General features: G+C 60.2%; 2 protein-coding genes across 8 annotated transcripts in view; both read right to left on the reverse strand.

The window, feature by feature from the left end:
• The window catches only part of RNF213 (ring finger protein 213), a 54,793-nt gene extending 42,207 nt beyond the window's left edge, over positions 1–12,586 (reverse strand). For 2 of the 4 annotated variants that reach the window (XM_075440581.1, XM_075440578.1), the window contains exons 1-12: positions 12,432–12,586; positions 11,328–11,456; positions 9,277–9,605; positions 8,040–8,726; positions 6,516–6,791; positions 5,279–5,965; positions 4,523–4,692; positions 3,642–3,800; positions 3,170–3,363; positions 2,692–2,972; positions 1,254–1,534; positions 46–234 (exon numbers count right to left, since the gene is read on the reverse strand). In XM_075440581.1, the coding sequence (XP_075296696.1) occupies positions 46–234; positions 1,254–1,534; positions 2,692–2,972; positions 3,170–3,363; positions 3,642–3,800; positions 4,523–4,692; positions 5,279–5,965; positions 6,516–6,791; positions 8,040–8,726; positions 9,277–9,605; positions 11,328–11,430 (3,356 nt within the window). In that variant the 5' untranslated portion in view covers positions 11,431–11,456; positions 12,432–12,586. Of the gene's footprint in view, positions 1–45; positions 235–1,253; positions 1,535–2,691; positions 2,973–3,169; positions 3,364–3,641; positions 3,801–4,522; positions 4,693–5,278; positions 5,966–6,515; positions 6,792–8,039; positions 8,727–9,276; positions 9,606–11,327; positions 11,457–12,201; positions 12,259–12,431 lie in introns of those variants that run through there. The other 2 variants (XM_075440579.1, XM_075440580.1) reach the window with 2 other exon arrangements.
• A 589-nt stretch (positions 12,587–13,175) lies between these two features.
• SLC26A11 (solute carrier family 26 member 11) lies at positions 13,176–20,434 on the reverse strand. Of its 4 annotated transcripts, none has more exons than XM_075440655.1 (16): positions 20,203–20,434; positions 19,835–20,027; positions 19,561–19,646; positions 18,760–18,839; positions 17,839–17,981; positions 17,399–17,574; positions 17,188–17,260; positions 16,770–16,820; positions 16,376–16,436; positions 16,004–16,059; positions 15,752–15,892; positions 15,495–15,622; positions 15,046–15,145; positions 14,689–14,783; positions 14,279–14,351; positions 13,176–14,033 (listed from the first exon to the last, which is right to left on the reverse strand). In XM_075440655.1, the coding sequence occupies exons 1-16, from the start codon at positions 20,398–20,400 to the stop codon at positions 13,936–13,938; spliced, it is 1,752 nt and encodes a 583-aa protein (XP_075296770.1). In that variant the 5' UTR covers positions 20,401–20,434; the 3' UTR covers positions 13,176–13,935. The 4 variants fall into 4 exon arrangements, with proteins under 4 accessions (XP_075296770.1, XP_075296769.1, XP_075296767.1 ...); XM_075440654.1 differs by having other exon boundaries at positions 14,647–14,780; positions 20,203–20,432; XM_075440652.1 differs by having other exon boundaries at positions 14,647–14,783; positions 20,203–20,432.
• Positions 20,435–20,510: the final 76 nt, after the last annotated feature.

Consider the following 20,510-nt stretch of genomic DNA (forward strand, 5'->3'; position numbering starts at 1 on the left):
CAATGTCAAAGCACTGGACGTAACCAGTAATTCTGGAAAACTCACATATCTTGATTCTTCTTTGTTTCAGCAAACGGAAGCCCTTCCAGCCACACACAGTAATCTTCTTCCATCGGCAAATGGTCACACTGCACAGGAGCCGCAAAGAAATGCAGAAGAGGAAGAATCCACACCCACTGGTCTACTTGCTGATCAATGCATCTCTGGCACAAGTTTGTCAGGTGAACCATCAAACTAAAAAAAAGAAAACAATCAAGACACACACACAGAATAAAAGAACAGCCTTTCACAGGGCTCGAGAATGCCCTTGGCGGGGGGCAGGCTACATCTCAGTCTTACTATGTACCTTCATATAACTTATGATCATTATTTTAGCTCAATCTTATCTTCACTGAAGAGTACATATGATAAAAGTTTAAAACTCAAAGCCTGAATCTTACTTGAATCTCTCTGCACAAACCCTACTAATACAGCACGAAGAAGTGCCAATACTGCGTCTACAGTTTCCAGGTGAACCCCTCCAGCTCAGTCAGGGATCGGGCAACACAGATGCACAGAGCCAGGCATTCTAGGGACAATTCTCAGCCTCCTTGGTTGGGCTGAGGTACTACAAAGGCCTCCAAAAGGATATTTAACAGCTGCAGCTGCGCAAGAGAAGCACTAGAAATTCCAGTGGCAGATAAGCAGTGAGGTAACAGTCTAATAAGCAGACACTCGGAGGAAAAAAATCAACAAAAAACCACGTGTAATGATGCACGTTAGAGAAGACAAGAAGAATCCAAATACGGCATTTATATTTAAAGGAGTAGATATATGATGATCCCCGATCATTGGAGTTTGTAAGTGTGAATAGCAAACAGGTAAGAAGGTAGAAACTGCTTGACAGAAAAGAATAGCAACTAAGATTTTTATACATAAGAAAACCCAATAGTTTTAACTCAATCTACTACTCTGGCAGCCATGAAAGGGAAATCCTGTCTGGACAAAAGTAAAACATTGTTCACCCAGAGAGGTATGTGGCTGTCAGAGGGCCCCAGAGAGGTTGTGCAACCTTCATTCCTGGAGTTTTTCAGAACTGGACTGCAACCTTGCCTGGACATTAGCTCTGCTTCGAGCAGGAGGCTGGAACAGAGACCTCCAAATGTCCCTTTAAACCTGATTGTTTTTCTGATGCTCTGACACTAGAGAGCTAAATCTCTTATTGCTTTACCACAGGGTGCTGTGCTTGCAGCAAAACCAGCCCAGTTAGTTACCTTGCAAGTGTTCCAGTAACTGCTGCAAAAGCCTTTTTGATAGGATTAATTTCTTCCAGTATGGCTTCTTGTGACACCTTATCCAAGCACAAGAGGCTGCACAGGTGAACCAGATCATCTTTAAGTGCTGGCAGCGTGAACCCTTCAACTACTGTGAGAACGGTGAGCCCCAGAGCTAGTTTACTTTTTATTACTATGTCCTCCTGCGATGCTTTTGCACCTTCTGGTGCAAGGAAAGGACGAGCTATTTTCCTCATGTATTTCAGCAGCAAATCATTCACCTAGGATAAAGAAGAGAGGAAACAAAACAACCACAGTATTAGTTCCCCAACAAGTTTTTTTCTTCTGAAGCCATCTTCTGCTGCTGGTTACAGCGAGGACACTTGATAGCCCCGTACAGCCCACGGCACCATGGTGGTACCGGGATCTAAGCACACGTGGTACTGACCACCACCAGAACACCAGGCATGACACCCCAGTACCTGTGATGGTTTGGTGCCCCTCTCCGTGCTACCAGCTCCCACCACTCAGCTACTGCTGCCCCTTCCCACACCCAGCAGAGTTGGGAAGCGCCAAGGGACCAGGGCAGATCTCTGTAGGGGAACCCGTGAGCTGAGCAGTTGTACACCGAATGCTGCCTAAGGTCACCACTGCACTCTGCAAGCAGAGACCAGCTTCCCAGAGGACTTGGGCTTGGTTGGGAGTCAGCAAAAGGAGAGAGTTTTCTGTCCTCACCCGCAGACCCCAAAAGCTACTCTGAAACCACGTCTAGGGGGTCCGTAGTACTGTGGTCCCTGGCAATACCAAAATCGCCCTTCTTAAAATCAGCAACGACACCAACACCCACGGACTCTGTGGCCTCTCCTGCATCACCAGGAGCAGGGAGGCTGCGGAGAGTTGGAAACGAGCAGCCCTGACATCAGTCCAAAGCCCCAAAAAAGGACAATGTGACATTTCTGCCACATTTCATAATTATGCCAGGGAAGAAATGTAGGACTCCACAAGCCCTGTCTGCACCACTGCTTAGGAATGGACCGGGAAGATCTCATCTCAAAAAAAAAAAAAAAAAAGGCAGACTTGGAGGCCAAGATGAGCACAGAGATATCGGTGACAGAGTGACTGGCAGCAAAACTACAGGGCAAGGCTTAGGAAATTAATGTCCAGACACACAACCCACTCCAGTAAGAAGCCGCCACATCACAGCTCTGCTGCGGACCAGTCTGGGATACTCCGAACAGCACCTAACCGTAAAGGTGTGATGAAGTTCCCGAGGCAGACAGTGGCAGTCACCCCGAAAGGATCCCGCCACTTCTCTCCCACCTGAACTTTTTGACTAGAAAAACAAAACGAACCCAACAAGGTCAAGAACAAAATTAAAGTTCTGTGTTTAGAAACTGAGTGTCTGTTTTCTAGTATCTGTTAAAAGAAAACGGATTACCTGCTGCGTTCCAAAGTCTAGCTCTGTCCACGGCATTTCCCGGCCGTCACACACCCATGGGTGACTTGTTACTACATAAAACTGTGTCAGCTGGGAAAGGAAGTTTCTCAGGTTGTCGGGACTCCAGGCTCCAAGAATGCTGAAGATACTTTCTAACATAATGCTTGCTGCTATCATCTTCCCTCTCACCACATCTTTGTTGTTATTGCGAGAAAATATTTTCTGAATGTTTTTCATTATAGAAGGCTCTGCACACACAATGTCGTCATACTGATGCCATTCTAGAAGGAGGAACACAGACGAGAACACAGGAAAACAAACACATATTTGCACATGCCTTCACACTTTCAGCTCCCCACAGAAATGCCTCCACTGACTCATTAAGTTTCCAGCTTCAGACAGTGCTGCCTAATAACCACGCTAGTCTGTATGAAGTCAGAGATCATCCCAATACACAGATCCCCTCAGAAAAGCTCACCTCCATTGCTGAGCAAGTCGCCTTCTATGAACAAGCAGCGATTCACATGATTACTTGATACGGAGCGCTTGTAAATAAATTCATACTTCCCTCCACTACAGGTAACCCAGTATTTGTAAGGAATGGGTTTATTCACACTTTCTTTCGCAAGAGTTACATTGCCTTCAATGAGGTATCCATGTCCTTCGAGACGCCTGGGAAACACAAAACACAGCAAAGGAGGGCAAAGGACAAATCAGCTGATCTATACACTTCCTTTTCCACACATTACTCCATTTGAATAGGACCGGTGATTATTCTCTCGCGATGAAAGTTTCAGAATAGTTACCTCCACTGTGAAAACCCTCGGTAGCCATACTGACCTACGGACATACAGCTACAGTCGTACGTATGAAATGAGGTACCACACTGCATCCTGTTCTTCAGAGCCAAACCACCTCGGTGCCTCCCTGCGACTCCAGAGGGTACTCACTTGGTGCAGTGCAGCTCGCAGATGTTGTCCTTCCAGCTGGCATAGGCAGCAATGCCTTCAGCCCTGATGAACACTTTATGGGTCTCAGGGTCTAGTTTGAAGTCTTTGGATAATATTGCGTGGAAATACACTGTAACACCTTCACGTCGGCTCACAGAACTACAAAAGAGAATTAGAAGGAAAATAGAAAGAATTCTAATTTTTACCTTTTTTTTTTTTTTTTAAATTGCACAAATCATTATAAACAACAAATGATATTTGAGCCACCAGCTTACTGGATGCAAGACCCGTAAGCTGTGTCAGCAGCTCACTCAGACTGATGTGACAGAACAAGCCGAGCCCAAAGCCTAGAGCAAGAAGGAAAACTGGGTTCCTACAGGCAGCATGAAATGCTCCGGCCACACGCATCTGGGTCACTGCATTGGCAAGCCAAGAGAAACTCCTCACCCAGCAGTCACCTGAAATGGCCATGCTTTATCCCTCGTCCAGCTCACACCCGTTAAGCAAAACAAGTGACACTAACCAAAACAGCTCTTCGTACCATTGATCTGAAGAGTCACATCTCTGAAGCACATCTGGCTCCTAACAGTAACAAGAGCGCAACCTCCTTTTTTTATTCATCAGATACCCAAAAAGGTTCAAGCAGCAAGTGTACCACATTGCCCAGTACACGACCTGTGCTGCAACTCCCAGCTGAACGTTGGCTCTCTTTTGCATAAGCAGTTTATCTCGATTTTAAGGCAAGTCTATTTCCACATATCCAAGACACACACAGACCTAACCTTTGTACTTCAATCCCCTGTCTTATTCTGGAGTCCTCTAGTGCTCCTCACCAAATCCTGTCAGTGAAGAACGCTGGGGATCAGCACGGGGGTACTCACCTTTCTTTAACCTTATCCACAGGTCGCTGGTTCCTCTTTTGCTTTTTTTCTGTTACAGCTGAAGCATGATCCTTTCTAGCACCCTCAGGTCCTTTGGTTGGACTTGCCTTCACAGTCACCTCACGCACTTTCTCACCTGGGGTCCCCTTTTTCTCCTTTGCGACTTCGTTCTGCGACAGGAAGACAGACAAAGCCCAGTTCAACAGCAGACTCTGGCAGCACAACATCCGCAGAAGTGTCCAAAATCTCTGCAGAGGGGTGGGGATTCCCAGAAATCGCAGCACACCAGCTAGCCTCACACTTCTGCAAACGCTCATCCCTCACAGAGGAAAGACACTGGCTAAAGAAAACACTGCAGGACTGCGAGAGGAATCCAGCCCTCAGACAGGGGCAAGAAGTCAGGTCAGGAAGCCACAGGTCCCCCGAGGACGGGGCACAAAGACAATGACAGATAACTGTCGTGGTGTAATGGAAGCCAGCGAGAGCTGAGTTAACACACACCTGGAAGAGCTGGCTGGAGAAGAGACAAGTTCACTGCTCCCGGGGGTAACTGAGCAACCGCTCAGCGAGAAAGCTGCGCTAGAAATAACACACAGGAGAGCGACACCCAAACGAAACACCTCGTGTGCTCCCTGCTGTCTCCCCATAGCCCCAGCCCCACGGTCTCCAGCTTTACCGACAGCACAAACCAGTCACAAAGGGAAACTGGGCCCAACTCAACCAGACACGCACCAGAGTGTGCACTCCCACACTGACCTCGCGAGTCGAATGGCTCACTTTCTGCCCAGTGTCTTGTTGATCCTTCCCAGCCTGCGAGCTTCTCACTGCAGGTGGAGTCTGTGCATCTTGGCTTCGACGTTCAGCAGAAGCAGCCGCGGGCGTATGTCCAGGCGCTCCCGTACCAGGAGATGGCCCAGACGAAAGGCTCGCTCGCTCACCGGTTGAGGCCGCTTTCTCGCCACTACCCGAAGACTGGAAATCTGCTCGGCTTTCTGCAAGCTGGCCAGCGTCAGGGGCATGACTGCCACCTCCCACACTCCCTTGGACCGTTTCTCTGTGCTCTGTGGTGCTTCCACCCCCCACCTTCTGCTTTGGGGCCGCAGGGCTTGGAGAAGGGGCAGCCACATTATCCGCGCCCCTCTGCTTTGGTGGGGTCTTCACATCTACGCTGCTGGGACTGCCTTCTGCAACTGCTTCCAGACTTCCAGCTTCCTTTGCCGAGTGACCCAACGCCCTGCCGCTTCCACCTGCGCCTCCGCTGCTGCCAGCAAGTACATCAGCACCCAGCTTGGCTGCTTCACCACCTGGGCTTTGCATTTCTTCTGCAGTAACACAGGCATCGGGCAGCTCTGGGCTTTCAGCTGCTGCTGTGCTTAGAGGAGGCAGAGTCTCCTGCTCCCCAGAGATGGAAGGATCCTTCTTTCTTTTTTTCCTCTTCTTTTTCTATTAAACAAAAAAAGGAACACCACAATGTCTGTTTATTCATCAAATAGAAATTCTTTGTCACCTCCTACACCGCAGCTGGTACCAACATCTTCCTGCTACGCTGGGTGAAAGGGGAAGGGTCAGGAAGAGAAGGGACAAGGGCAGCTGCCACCCACTATAGCAGGTGAAATGCAAGTAACACTGGATTGCAATAGTTTGTCAAGAGCAGTTTTAGAACTCACAACTTTCTCATCAGGAACACACAGCAGCTCTGAGCACGATGCTCACTAACAAGACCAGACCAACTACTGAGCTGAAATCGCTGCTGCTTCCCTCGGTGCAGCAAAGCTCCTGTCCGGGGGAGCTGCACCGCTCAGCACAGCAGCTGCCCGCACACGCAACCCTTCACGTAAGCAAACGCATCCAGTTTGCCTCGGAGCACAGGCAGCAGCACCGCAATGCAGGCCAAAGGGACCCGTGGCGATGCACCCAGGCTCCGTGCTTGACAAGAGAGAGAGCAGCGAGCCACCAGCTCCCCCTGCTCCTCAGCACCGGCAAAGAGCCTTACCCTCTTCCGCGACTTCCCAGAAGAATCACCGGCCACGCGCCGGGCTGCGGCCTCTGAGCTACCGCTCGGAGCCGTTACACCCTCCAGCAGCGATGCTCCCTCTTCCCGCTCCTCCCGTGTGTCGGCAGAGGAAGGAGGCCCACCCGCAGCGCGTTCAGCTGTGCTCTCCGGGGCACCGATCCGAGCAGCCTCAGGTGCTTTGGTTGGACTTGCCTTCACAGTCACCTCACGCACTTTCTCACCTGGGGTCCCCTTTTTCTCCTTTGCGACTTTGTTCTGCGATAGGAAGACAGACAAAGCCCAGTTCAACAGCAGACCCTGGCAGCACAACATCTGCAGAAGTGTCCAACATCTCTGCAGAGGGGTGGGGATTCCCAGATATCGCAGCACACCAGCTAGCCTCACACTTCTGCAAACGCTCATCCCTCACGGAGGAAAGACACTGGCTAAGGAAAACACTGCAGGACTGCGAGAGGAATCCAGCCCTCAGACACGGGCAAGAAGCCAGGTCAGGAAGCCGCAGGTCCCCCGAGGACGGGGCACAAAGACAATGACAGATAACTGTCGTGGTTTAACCCAGCTGGCAACAAAGCACCACACAGCCGCTCGCTCACTCCCATCCCCCCAGCGGGATGAGGGGAAGAGAACTGGAAGGGTGAAAATGAGAAAATTCATGGGTTGAGGTAAGAACAGTTTAATAATTGAAATAAAATATAATAATAATAATAATAATTTAAAAATGTAATGAAAGGGAAAATGACAAAGAGAGAGAAATAAAATGCAAGGAAGACAAGTGTTGCAAATGACAACCAGTGCTCACCACCAACTGATCGATGCCCAGCCAGTCCCCGAGCAGCGGCCCCCCGCCCCACCTCCCGCCCGGTTTCATTGCTAAGCACGACGGCATACGGCGCAGAATACCCCTTCGGTCAGCTGGGGCCAGCTGTCCCGGCTGTGTGTCCCCCCAGCTCCTTCTGCCCCTCCACCCTCCTCGCTGGTGGGGCAGCGTGAGGAGCAGGAAGGGCCTTGACTCTGTGTAAGCACTGCCCAGCAATCACTCAAACATCCCGCTGTTATCCACACTGTTTCCAGCACAAATCCAAAACATAGCCCGGTACCAGCTACTACGAAGAAAATTAACTCTACCCCAGCCAAAACCAGCACGATAACCAACAGCAACTCGCCACTTGACACGCCTGTCCGTGAGCGGAGCACAGACACTGACGAAGCATGAAGACCTCCGCATTCGAGGAGATCCGACAGAGCTCACGGGAAGAGCTGGCTGGAGAAGAGACAAGTTCACTGCTCCCGGGGGTAACTGAGCAACCGCTCAGCGAGAAAGCTGCGCTAGAAATAACACACAGGAGAGCAACACCCAAACGAAACACCTCGTGTGCTCCCTGCTGTCTCCCCATAGCCCCAGCCCCACGGTCTCCAGCTTTACCGACAGCACAAACCAGTCACAAAGGGAAACTGGGCCCAACTCAACCAGACACGCACCAGAGTGTGCACTCCCACACTGACCTCGCGAGTCGAATGGCTCACTTTCTGCCCAGTGTCTTGTTGATCCTTCCCAGCCTGCGAGCTTCTCACTGCAGGTGGAGTCTGTGCATCTTGGCTTCGACGTTCAGCAGAAGCAGCCGCGGGCGTATGTCCAGGCGCTCCCGTACCAGGAGACGGCCCAGACGAAAGGCTCGCTCGCTCACCGGTTGAGGCCGCTTTCTCACCACTACCCGAAGACTGGAAATCTGCTCGGCTTTCTGCAAGCTGGCCAGCGTCAGGGGCATGACTGCCACCTCCCACACTCCCTTGGACCGTTTCTCTGTGCTCTGTGGTGCTTCCACCCCCCACCTTCTCCTTCGGGGCCGCAGAGCTTGGAGAAGGGGCAGCCACATTATCCGCGCCCCTCTGCTTTGGTGGGGTCTTCACATCTACGCTGCTGGGACTGCCTTCTGCAACTGCTTCCAGACTTCCAGCTTCCTTTGCCGAGTGACCCAACACCCTGCCGCTTCCACCTGTGCCTCCACTGCCACCACCAAGTACATCAGCACCCAGCTTGGCTGCTTCACCACCTGGGCTTTGCATTTCTTCTGCAGTAACACAGGCATCGGGCACCTTTGGGCTTTGAGCTGCTGCTGTGCTTAGAGGAGGCAGAGACTCCTGCTCCCCGGAGATGGAAGGATCCTTCTTTCCTTTTTTCCTCTTCTTTTTCTATTAAACAAAAAAAGGAACACCACAATGTCTGTTTATTCATCAAATAGAAATTCTTTGTCACCTCCTCCACCGCAGCTGGTACCAACATCTTCCTGCTACACTGGGTGAAAGGGGAAGGGTCAGGAAGAGAAGGGACAAGGGCAGCTGCCACCCACTACAGCAGGTGAAATGCAAGTAACACTGGATTGCAATAGTTTGTCAAGAGCAGTTTTAGAACTCACAACTTTCTCATCAGGAACACACAGCAGCTCTGAGCACGATGCTCACTAACAAGACCAGACCTACTACTGAGCTGAAATCGCTGCTGCTTCCCTCGGTGCAGCAAAGCTCCTGTCCGGGGGAGCTGCACCGCTCAGCACAGCAGCTGCCCGCACACGCAACCCTTCACGTAAGCAAACGCATCCAGTTTGCCTCGGAGCACAGGCAGCAGCACCGCAACGCAGGCCAAGGGGACCCGTGGCGATGCACCCAGGCTCCGTGCTTGACAAGAGAGAGAGCAGCGAGCCACCAGCTCCCCCTGCTCCTCAGCACCGGCAAAGAGCCTTACCCTCTTCCGCGACTTCCCAGAAGAATCACCGGCCACGCGCCGGGCTGCGGCCTCTGAGCTACCGCTCGGAGCCGTTACACCCTCCAGCAGCGATGCTCCCTCTTCCCGCTCCTCCCGTGTGTCGGCAGAGGAAGGAGGCCCACCCGCAGCGTGTTCAGCTGTGCTCTCCGGGGCACCGATCCAAGCTCTTGCATTCTCCATCAGCGATCCTCCCTCCTCCTGCTTTGTTTCAGTGGTGGGAGGGAGCCCTTCAGCACCTTGTCCCTTCACATCTCCTCCAGACTCTGCTCCTGTATCGGGGACTGGAGTGAGCTTCCCCTCTCTTCTTTCTGCAGTGGAGGCAAGGTTCAGTGTTAAACTAGAGTCAGGAAAGAAAACAGTTTTCAGCTGCTGGTGAGCAAACAGGGTCCGTCACTGATTAAATGTTATCAGCTGAACACACAGGAGCTGCTTTGTTGTTCCCCGTCCAACAGCTGCCACCAGCAACAACACCATCCTCCCCAGCACAGCTTCCTTCCCTCTCCAAGGCCCCTGCAGTCTGCAGCAGAATACTTATGATAAGAAACCACTGTACTGAGGTATTGATCTATCCCTACCCCACCTCCAGGTACCATGCCGCTGGTCGATGTGGCAGGCACTGGGAACCACAACTGCCTGTCAAAACGCTCTGGGACGCCCAAGACGCGCGGTGACAGTACACCGGCATTCCTCAGTTCGCACAGCCTCCGGCACTGGCTGGGTGACCTCTACCACACAGCTGAGTGTTGTGGCCAGGAAGGCTTGGGAAACTCTCTTTTCATCTTCCAACAGTTTTGCCCAGTCCTTAAAACCTGTGAAAAGGCAGCTCAGATCCGCGTCAGGCACCAGAGCAGACCTCTACCTTCTACAGACCTGCGCCACAGGCTCCCCAGAACTGACTCTACCTCTACTTCGAGAGCAAAAGCTTTTAGCCTCTTTGAGTGCAGATCAACCAACACCAGGAGACATCAACTTCCTCTGGATGTTTTTGGGAGCAGGAGCACAAAAAATCAAGGGGAAGGTATCTCACTGCTCCAAAGGCTGCACCATGCTTAATGACAGTGGGTTGTTTTGTACCTGAAGCAGGCACCTGTTGCAACACTGTTTCGCATCCAATTTACTATCACATCACTATCTGAAGAGTTTAAACTCTTCCCTGAGCTCTTCCTGCTCCTCAGTGACTCCTCTGCTGACAGGACTTGACCTACACATGTTTACTTCGTGGAAATCCCCAGTCCCTGAGACAGGGAGCATATTTACCCAGTAAAGCACTACAGCTCCTTCCACCATCCTTAATCATTGCCAGAAGCAAAGCTTTCAGACCACCAGAAGAGATGCTTTGGATGTTTTTTCTACAGCATTTAAGACCTGGAGGTCCTGGGTTTGTTACCTTGCCATTCTGGATTGCAGAGGGATTTGCTAAGAATTGGTCTGGTCAGGACTACAGCAGGCTGGTTCTGATTTAGTGTATTCTTTTACGATCCTACTCCTTCCCATCAACACAGCAAGAGCAATTGTGGTGGCCCAGGTCATGCTCTCTTCAAGCAAATAAAGGATTAGGAAATCTCTCTCCCCCCGTGTAACTGCATTCATTGTGTACTTGATGCTGTTACTGTTCATAGGGGCAGAACTGGCGTGTTGTCAAACAGAAATTCAGGGAGGGAATTCTCAACCTAACAATACACTGAAGATAAGAAATTCTGGCTCAAGAGGGACTAGACTGGTCTTTGTAACACAGCATTCCATAAAAACAACACCAGTTCATCGGCAAAACAGAAACCGGCTCAACGCTGGAGATGCGAGTGTGGAGAACGTGTGGAGGAGGCATCAGTGACTGCCTCGCTTCTCTCCATCCCCCATCAGGCACTGCAAAGCGAGGAAAACTCCGTCTCTGGCCACTAATGCAAGGGAAGTATGAGATGAGAGCAGCACGTAGCAACCTGGCCAGAGCAGCCCAGAGCTCCACAGGGCCCAGGGTCACCGGGCAGCCCCCGGACGCTGTCCCCCAGCACCCCCCCATCACATCCTCCTACCTGGATCCTTGTCCCCAGGGCCGGGAGCCCGCTGGGCCCCGCACTTGCTGCAGGGACCGGGAGCATCATCCCCAGCAGCCGAGCGAGACGCGCGGTGCTCCATGCCTGCCAGCCGCAAACTGCCAGGAGCTTCCGCACAGCCACAGGGGGAGGGGGAAAAGGACGGGGCAGAAAGAGAAGCACAAACGTTAACGTGAAGTAACGAACCTTGGCCACAGAGCCTTCCTCACCACAAACCGCTGCTCGGCTCCCTGTGGAGACCTGCCACAGCGACCCGCACACCGGGCCCGGCGGGGCCCAGCGGGCTCGGTGGGGGTCAGCAGGCCCAGGCACGGCCCATCACCAGGCCCGGCTCCCTGGGCCGCCGCCCGGCAGGCCCCGCTCCCTGCCCCCGGCAGCCCGGAGCTCTGCAGGGGGCTGCTCCCGCCAGGCAGGCCGGGAGCCCCGCGCCCCCGGGAAGGGCTGTGGCCGGGCGGGGGGGACCGGGCAGACCCCACAGGCCCCGGGCCCTCACCTGCACAGCCCGGGGCAGAGGTGGGGCTGACCCCTGGGCGAAGCCTATATGCAAATGAAGCACCGCTCGTTCCCCGCCTCTCCCGTGCAGATATGCAAACGAGCCGGGTGGATGGACCAATGGCGCGGCGAAGGGCCAGAGGAATGCAAATGAGGCCCGTTAGGTGAGGGGCAGGGGGCGGGGCTGCCTGCCGGGGGCACCGCGTCGGGGGGGCCAGGGCGGCCGGGGGCACCGGGGAGGGGGGGCCGGGAGGGCAGGGGAGGGGGGGGCCGGGGCGGGGGCGGCCGGGACCACCGACGGCTAGGAGAGGGGAGGGGAGTGCCCAGGGACGGCCGCACGCACCGGGGCTTCGGGACGTACCGGGGGTTCAGCATCCACCGCAGGCTCTGGACGCACTGGGGGTTCGGGACCCACCGCGGGGTCATAGCGCACCAGAGAGGTCGGAGCGTACCGGGGGGAGGTGGGAGCGCACCACAGGCTCAGGACGTACCGGGGGGGTGGGTCGGGGCGCATCGGGGGGGTCGGGGCGCACCGGGGGCTCGGGGCGCACAGGGGACTTGGGGCGCACCGGGGGGGGATTCAGGACGTACCGGAGCCTCTGGACGCACCGGAGAGGTCGGGGCGCACCGGTGAGCTCGGAGCGGGTCCCGGAGCCCGCAGCGCACGGCCCCGCCCGGGCCCGGCAGGCGAGACCCCCGCGACCCGTCCCGTGCCGCCAGCGCAGCTCACCGACGGCCCGAGGACTGCGCCGGGGACCGGCACCGCCCCCCGGCAAAGTTTCGCTTCTCCGCCGCGACGGCGAGTTTCGTTTCTGGGACGTCACCGCCGGCGGGGCCCGCGGAGCCCCGGCCCCCTCCCCCGGGGGTCCCGCCCCCTCCCACCGCGGGTCCCGCCCATTCCCGCCGGAGGTCCCGCCCCCTCCCACCGCCGTCCCGCCCTTTCCCACCGCGGGCCCACCCACTCCACCGCGGGCCCGCCTCCTCCCACTGGGGTCCCGCCCACTCCACCGCGGGCCCAACCCCTCCCCGGGAGGCCCCGCCCATTCCCACCGCGGTCCCGCCCATTCCCACTGAGGCCCCGTCCCCTCCCCCGGGGTCCCGCCCCACCTGCCGGGCCCGGGCCGGGGTCCTCCGCTGCTGCTCCGCCGCGGAGCCGCTCCCTAGCCCCCGGCGGCCCTTCCCGGTTTGCGGGTCCCGGGCCTCGCCGCCGCCAGCCCCCGGGCGGGAGGAGCAGGGCCGGAGTGCGGCCCCGGGCCTGGCGGCAGCTGCCCCCCCGCACCCTGCCCCGCGGCTCCCCGCAGTGAAGGCAGCCACGCTCCCCCGAGGCAGCGGGGCTCAGCGGCAATTAGTGCTTTATTATTTATTGCACCCTCATCGCGGGGCCGCGGGCCAGCCCGGGAAAACCACTTCCCCCGAGCGCTGGCCCCAGCCCCACCGCCCGGCAGCACCGCTGCTTCTTGCGCCCATTTCACAGCACGGCAGGCACGCGGCGCGGCGGTGCCCAGGCATCGGGCGAGGGGCTGCGCCCGAGGGGCTCACGGGCAGCCACGGGCGAACGCCCCACGAGCCAGGAGCGATCGGCGAGGGGTGAAACCACTGCTGCTCTGCATTGCCCAGCAGCTCGGGGCTGAGCGGCAGCGTGCCGTGGGGCTCGCAGGGCAGCGCCGGCGGCCTTGAACCCCGCTCTGGAGCGTCAGAGCTCCGTATGTCCCAGAATAAGAAAAAAATCTCCAGAATTAAAACATGTGATTTAAAACAGAAAGCAGCTCCACGGACAGGGCAGGCCCGGAGCGGGGACGCCTTCCTCCTGATGACAGTGACAGGGAACGGGTTTTGCCCCCCAATCCCTCCCACGGGCCATCGGTCCTTGGCCTTGCTCTGCCCCCCCGGCGTGGGACACGGGAGGGTCCCGGCCCCACAGACACCCCGCCAGCCGCCCGTGGGGCAGGAGCGGGGCAGGCGGCTCCCGTGGGGTGCGGGTTGGGTGCCGCCGGGGTGTCACAGCCAGCACGCTGTGCGGCACAGGACGTCCAGCCCGGCACAGCGGGAGGTGAGGGGCCAGCAAGCGGCCGGAGGTCCCAGGCAGCTCCTCGGCTCACTGGATGAGCCCGGTGGGCAGCAGCGAGCCCTCACGGCTGCTAGTGAAGGGGGGGGCTGCCCCACCGCCCCCCGGGGCCGCTCCTATGCACCGCTCTGAGCCGGGAACAGGGAGAAGCAGGACAGAGAGTGAAGCCACGGCTTGCCACGAATCCCCGAGGCTGGGGGACCCCACTCCCCGAGGGGCTCCTCCTCGCCTTCCCGGGAGCCAGGCCCCCGCCGCCCCCCGCACGGCAGCTCCAGGGTCTGGCAGAGGTCAGACTCCCGGGCTGGTCTCCCACAGCCCCCTCCTCAGCAGCAGCCGGGGCACCCCAGCCCCAGGAGAGCACCCAGAGCCTCACCTGCCTCCTCCCGGCTGGGGAAATGCTGGAATCCCTCTAAGCCCGCAGACAGCAGGACTTGGCGAACAGGGTCCTGAGGGCAGAGCAGGGTGGGCTGCGGCAGGCTGCTGCGAGCCCCCCAGCCCACCCGGGGCAGAGGACGCAGCCCTTCCCCCCCACCCCGCACCCCACCGCCGGGCTCAGACGCTGCAGCCTCCACCTCTTGGAGATGAAGGTGCTGGAGATGATGGAGGTGCCACCAGCAGAGAGCCAGCGTGGGCCATGCCGGGAGGGCAGCCGGGCTGAGCCCACCGGCGCAGAGCTGACACCCGGCGCGGGGCGAGGCAGCGGGACCGGGCGCGGGGGGCCCGAGGCTGCGTCCCAGGTACCTGCAGGCTGCAGAAGGCCAGCGAGACGCCGTGCTTGCGCACCTCCCGCAGCAGCTCTGCCAGCCCTGCCACCACCGTGTAATCCACGCTGCTGACGTGGCGGCAGTCCAGGACGACGGAGCGCGGTGGAGATGCTGCTGGAGGAAGAGCACACAGTCACCTCCCTGACGAGTCCAGAAACGACCAGCCCGGGGGACGCAGCCTGCAGAGCCAGAGCCACGGCTGGCAGCCTTGGGAGAGCAGCAGCAGCCGGGGGCTGGCCCCACCGCGGGGAAGCTGCACTGGCCCCACTGCACCCGCAGCCTGCAGGCCCGGGCAGCACTTGCCACCCCCCCAGAAGCGACCCAGGGGTTACAGCCGGGTCCCTGGGACACATCGGCGGGCCGGGGAGCACCGTACCTGCCAGGGCACGGCTGCACACGGCGTCCCGGAGGCACTCGACAGCTGGGAAGTGCAGGCTGCTCCCTGGCTGCACGAGGAGCACGTCCCCCTCCGACACCTGCGCAAGAGCCCGGAGGCAGGGGAGCGGTCATGGGGCGCTCAGGGACAACTGCCCGCGGGACAGAGCAAAGCACTGTGCTCCTGGCTGCAGGGGACACGCGGGAGCCCCCAGCCCTCAGGGAAACCCCCCTTCCCGCACACAGCCCAGCGTCGGCAGGAACAGGGACGGCGATGCCTCCCTCGCCTGCTCTCGGCTCCTGGGATACTCCTGTCCTCACGCTCCTTGAAAGGGGTCCCGGCAGGCTGGGGACGTGGGACAGGGTAGGAGCAGGACAGGAGCATCCTGCACCCCACCACCCCGCTGCCCGGCTGGCCTCGCCATGTCCAAGGGGAGGTGTGAAGCCCACCTTTATCGGGGGCCTGGCAATAGAGTAGAGGAGGAGAATCCCCGAGACCAGCACCCCGGCCACGATGCCATACTGGATCTCCCAGAAGCAGAGCAGGAACGTCACGCAGAGGGGTACAAGGTCCAGCCCTGCGAGAGAGACAGCCCAGGCTCGCCTGCAGCTTGTCCCGCTGCCACAGGGCCCTCTGGCACGGCGCCTGCTCGGCAGGCAGAGCCGGGATGGCTCAGGGGAGCGACTGCCCCGGTTCGTGTCCTCACTCTTAACCCGCCAGAGCGTCCTGAAGATCCCCGCGTCAAACATGGGGACCACAGCCGAGATGATGACGGCGGCCAGCGCCGCTTTGGGGATGTAGTAGAAGAGCGAGGTGAGGTACGCCAGCGAGAGCAGGACCACGGCGCCTGCAGGGGACAGGGAGCAGCTGAGCCACCGGCCCCCCACGCCCAGGGTGCCCGGGGTGAGCGGGCACTGGGGGCCTGCAGAGCACCCCACGGCGGGGTCGGGGGCTCTACCTGTGACGAGCCCTCCCGCGGGGGTGCAGACGCCCGACTGCGCGTTCACCGCTGTGCTGGAAGGCAAAGCCAACGCGCTGTCCCAGGCTGCCACCCACTGCTCCCCACCCAGGAACCCCCCACCCCGCCAGACCCCACTGGGAGAAACGCGAGGAAGCCAGCGGCTCCCAGCACCGCAGAGCACACGAGAGCGGAGCGGAGGTCGCCACGGGACCCACGCACTGCCCAGCAGCCAAGGCGGGCGGCTGGCGACCGGGACTCGAGCTCAGGGACCCACCGGGGTCCGCACAACCTGCCGCCCCAGCCCCCTCACCACACAGCCCCGGCGAGCGTCCCGCAGGCTGCGGCTCCGCTCCCGCTCCTGCTACCCACCGGCCAAAGCTGCCCGTGACGGGATACGCCGAGACGAAGGAGCCCAGGACGTTGGCGCAGCCTGCAGCGAGGAAGGAGAGGGGCTGGGGCTGCAGCAGCTACGGGAGGCACTGCCGGCAGCTGTGGCACCGGTCTGCGCCCCACATCGTCTCCTCCATCCCCGGGCTGGTACCCGGGGTCGGAGCCCGCCCAGCCGTGTGAGCTGGGCTCAGGCTGCTCTGGGAATTGCTAAGCTGGGAGAAAGGCTACGGGGGGGGGGGGCACCACGCAAGGAGAGACAGGTAAAAGTGCAGGAAGAGGTAGGGCTGCTGAGATGGGGATCATGCTGCGGGACGCGTAGCGGCGCTCAGGCCGGATCCCCAGCCCTGCCCCCCGGCTCCGAGTGGGCTCTTACCCATAGCCAGCAGCTCCTGGTTGGGGTCAATCCTGTAATCGTTCTGCGAGGCTGCAAGGAGACGAGCGGCATTGCCCCGAGCTTCCCGCAGGCACAGCCTGCCACACGCATGGAGCGGGGCCGGCAGCGCCTGGCACAGCCGTGGGCCCCGTCCCGGCACCCCCCGAGACAACGCTCAGCTCCCGCGCAAACTCCGGCTGTGCACAACGCAGACCCCCCCCAGCCCGCTCCCCAGTCAGGCACGGGGGAGCCCAGGGGAGGGGGTCGGCAGCATCCCATGGGACCCCTCCTGCCAGCCCACGCCACGAACCGGGCTCAACGCGGGCAGCCCAGTCCCTCCCAGTGCCCCCATGGGAACAGCACCCTCCCCAGCACCCGAAGCCCCTCCCACAAGCGCAGGAGCCTGGCGCAGCCGTACCGAAAGCCTTGGCAATGGCAACAGTCTCCAGCAGGCCCATGAGCGGGACCACGGCCAGCCCGACCCCCATGTCCTGGGAGGGAAGGACGCGGTGAGCGTTGCCACCAAGGGACGAGGGTCGCCACGCAGCAAAGCCTCCCCCGCTGTGTGGGGAGCCAGGAGCCAGCAGCCTGCGGGGAGCCCAGGCTCCGCCGGCCACCCCGGCACCCACCTCCACCATGGTCCCGAAGGGGACGGTGCCGTTGGGCGCAGCCATGGAGAAGCACGGCAGCCGGAAGGCAGGGAGGCCCCGCGGGATGCTGCCGGTGAGCGTGAAGGGCTGGGAGCCCATCACCTGGAAGGAGTAAGCAACCAGGCCAGCAAACAGGACCACGAGGGCGTTGCGTGCTGCAGCGGAGAGCGCACCCGTGAAAACCCGCCCGGAGCCCAGGGCGGCAGGAGGGATGGCAGGAGGTGGGCACGCGGGCTGCCGAGGACTTCCAGGCAGGGGCATGCAGAGCAGCAGGACCATCCCTGGGACTCCGTCCTCCTCAGCCCACCTCCAGCTCTAAGCTCCTGCCGACCCGGGCTCTGCCAGCTTGGGGCCGTCTCTCCCTCGCCCAGCAGAGACGGTCCCACGGGAGGGGAGCGGGCAGGGCACGGCCAACACACCCGTGGCGGAGGTCCAGACGATCAGGTAGCTGACCCTAGCAGCCAGCGGCTCCGCGCGGGCAGCTCGGGGCAGGCGGCTCTTCATCGCCCGCAGCCCTGCCAGCGCGGCCAGGCAGGCCAGCCCCAGCACGGCGTCCCCCGCCCTGCAACAGCACCCCAGTGCCAGCCCAAACATGCGGCGGGGGCACAGGGAGAGCCACCGCACGGCCCCGCGTCTGCCCGGGCACGCACGGCGGCTGGCAGGGACGCTGCCGGACCCTCCGCCCCGCCGGCAATGCGCATCACCTCCCCGGGGGGCAGCAGGCAAGGGAGGAGGGGGTGTCCCCCGGCCAGCGGCACAGCGCTGGGGGGTCTGTGGGCTCTTCACGAAGGGGAAAGCAGGAGCCCTGCAACAGGCAGGGTCTGCGCAGCGGGATCGGCCTCCGTCCGCTCGCAGCGAGGCGGGGGACTCTGCTGCCAGCCGGGATGGAGCTGCCCCTGCGTGTCACCGCGCTGAGCGCAAAACCCAGGCTGCGGCACAGACCCCGAGCCATGGGGGCAGCTAACGGGAGCAGGCGGGGGGCACGGGGATGCCTCAGCTCCCTCCTGGACTGTCAAAAATTGGAGGAGGACTTAGGACACAGACAGTCCCGAGGATTTGCCTTTGGGCTGGCAAAATCCCGGTGCACTTAACTAGGAGTGGAAAATAGGATGAGCGTCCCGCACCGTGCCCTTTCAGCAGCTTGGGAGCCCCCACGCTCCCCCATCTTCAAATTTCCAGCTCAAATGGAAACAGCTGAGAAGGAGCGGTTGTGTTACAGGGCTGGGCAGGGACCGAGAAATCGGTCCAAGGTGTGACCAGAGACGGGAGCGAAGCAGCAGAGCCCGAGACCCCGCAGCTGCAGGGGGATGGAGCAGGGCAGGCGCAGGGCTGGTGCTGACCTGGTCTCCCCGACCCTCCGCAGCGTCTCATACACCTGCGGGAAAAACTGCCGAGGGATCCGCCGCAGCCCCAGGATGTTCTGCGCAGGGAGACGAAGCCTGGTGAAAGCATAGCCCAGCCCGCGCTGCCGGGTGCCGCGGAGGGGCTGCCGGGAGCACCGGCGCTGAGCCCTGCCCACGGCCCCAGCACTCGGGGCTCAGAGATGCTCCGAGATGCCTCCGCGCAGCTCCCGGGGGGGTTCAGTTTGGGGCCCCAGCCCAGCCATCCCCCCGCACCCTGCCGGCAGCAGCAGCGAGGGCCCAGCGCCTTCGCAGCAGCCCCCGCCGCGACCGCAGCCGTTAGCCAACGCCGGTTCCTCGTGCAGCCCAACACCATCTCCCCCAGTCTCTGATTTCGGTTAACCACAGAGGAAGCGCGGCAGCCCCAGCAGAGCCGGAGAGCCTCAGGTCCCCGAAAAGCCGGCGAGGGACCAGCGGAGCTGCAAACCCACCACACCTCCCGCATCGCTGCAAACCCACCCTGCCGAGAGAGTCACCCAGCACTCCCCACACGGGACCACATCAGGTGTCCTGGTTTTACTGGTGTCCTGAATGCCACCGGCCGGTCACAAGCAGAGCAGTGGGCTTGGTCTGCTCAGCGCAGAGCACTTGGGGACCCACCAGAACCATTGGCAGGGGGGACCCGTGCCCTGTTCGGGGCTCCTTCCTCCCACACCGAGCACATTGCCCAGCCCAGTAGGAAGCATCCCAGCCCCAGGAGAGAGCGGGCACGGCGTCCAGAGCAGGCCAGGAGAAACCTACCTTGACCTGGTTGAAGCTAATGGTGATGGAAGCAGCCGACGTGAAGCCTTTAATGACCGGGCAGGAAATGAAGTCCAGAAGGAAACCTGCACAGGACGGGCAGTGTGAGCACGCTGCCGGCCCCGACGGGGAGCACGGGGTGTTTGCGGGCACACAGAGCTGTCACGAGTGTTGGCAGGACAACCGCAGCGAGAACACGGGCGAGGCAGGGAACAACTCCAGCATGCAGAGCAACATCCTAAAAACACAACCCCGCACAGCAAGAGCATCTCACCGAGGCGCAGGAGCCCCATGGCCAGCTGGACGCAGCCGGAGAGGAAGGCGAGCAGGACGGCATAGACAGGCTCGTGGAAGGCGTAAGAGGAGACAAGCAGGGACATGATGGCGGTGGGACCCAGCGTCACGTCCTTGGCGGTGCCCAGGAAGCAGTAGACGAAGCAGCCCATGAAGGAGGAGTAGAGGCCGTACTGCAGGGGACAGAGGGAGCGTGGGCACAGGGCTCGGAGCCGGGAGCCGGTAGGGACCTCCAGGACGTGCGAGCGGACACGTGGCTCCCGTGGCTTCGCTCCCCGGACAGCGGGTGGCCGCCCAGGACGGGCCCTCCCGACCCCGGCCCCGGGATGGGGGTCCCCGGGCACCCACCTGCGGAGGCAGCCCGGCCACCTCGGCGTAAGCCAGGGCCTGGGGCACGACGGCGAGCCCCACGCTCAGCCCGGCCATGGCGTCGAGCTGCAGCCAGCCCAGGGAGTAGCGCGGGAGCCAGCGCAGCGCGGGCAGCCGTGCCCGCAGCCACGGCCCCGGCCCCGGGCAGCTCGGCCGGGCTCCCGCCGCCGCCGCCATGGCCCAAGGGGGTCCCGCGGGTGGGCCCGGGGTCGGCGGCGGGGGGGGGGGGGGGCCCCGTTCCCTGCCGCGGGGCCGCCGGCTCCGCCCGGGCCGGATCTGCGCCGCCC

Source organism: Opisthocomus hoazin, chromosome 21 (assembly GCF_030867145.1).
Source record: "Opisthocomus hoazin isolate bOpiHoa1 chromosome 21, bOpiHoa1.hap1, whole genome shotgun sequence".
Classification (NCBI taxonomy): Eukaryota; Metazoa; Chordata; class Aves; order Opisthocomiformes; family Opisthocomidae; genus Opisthocomus; species Opisthocomus hoazin.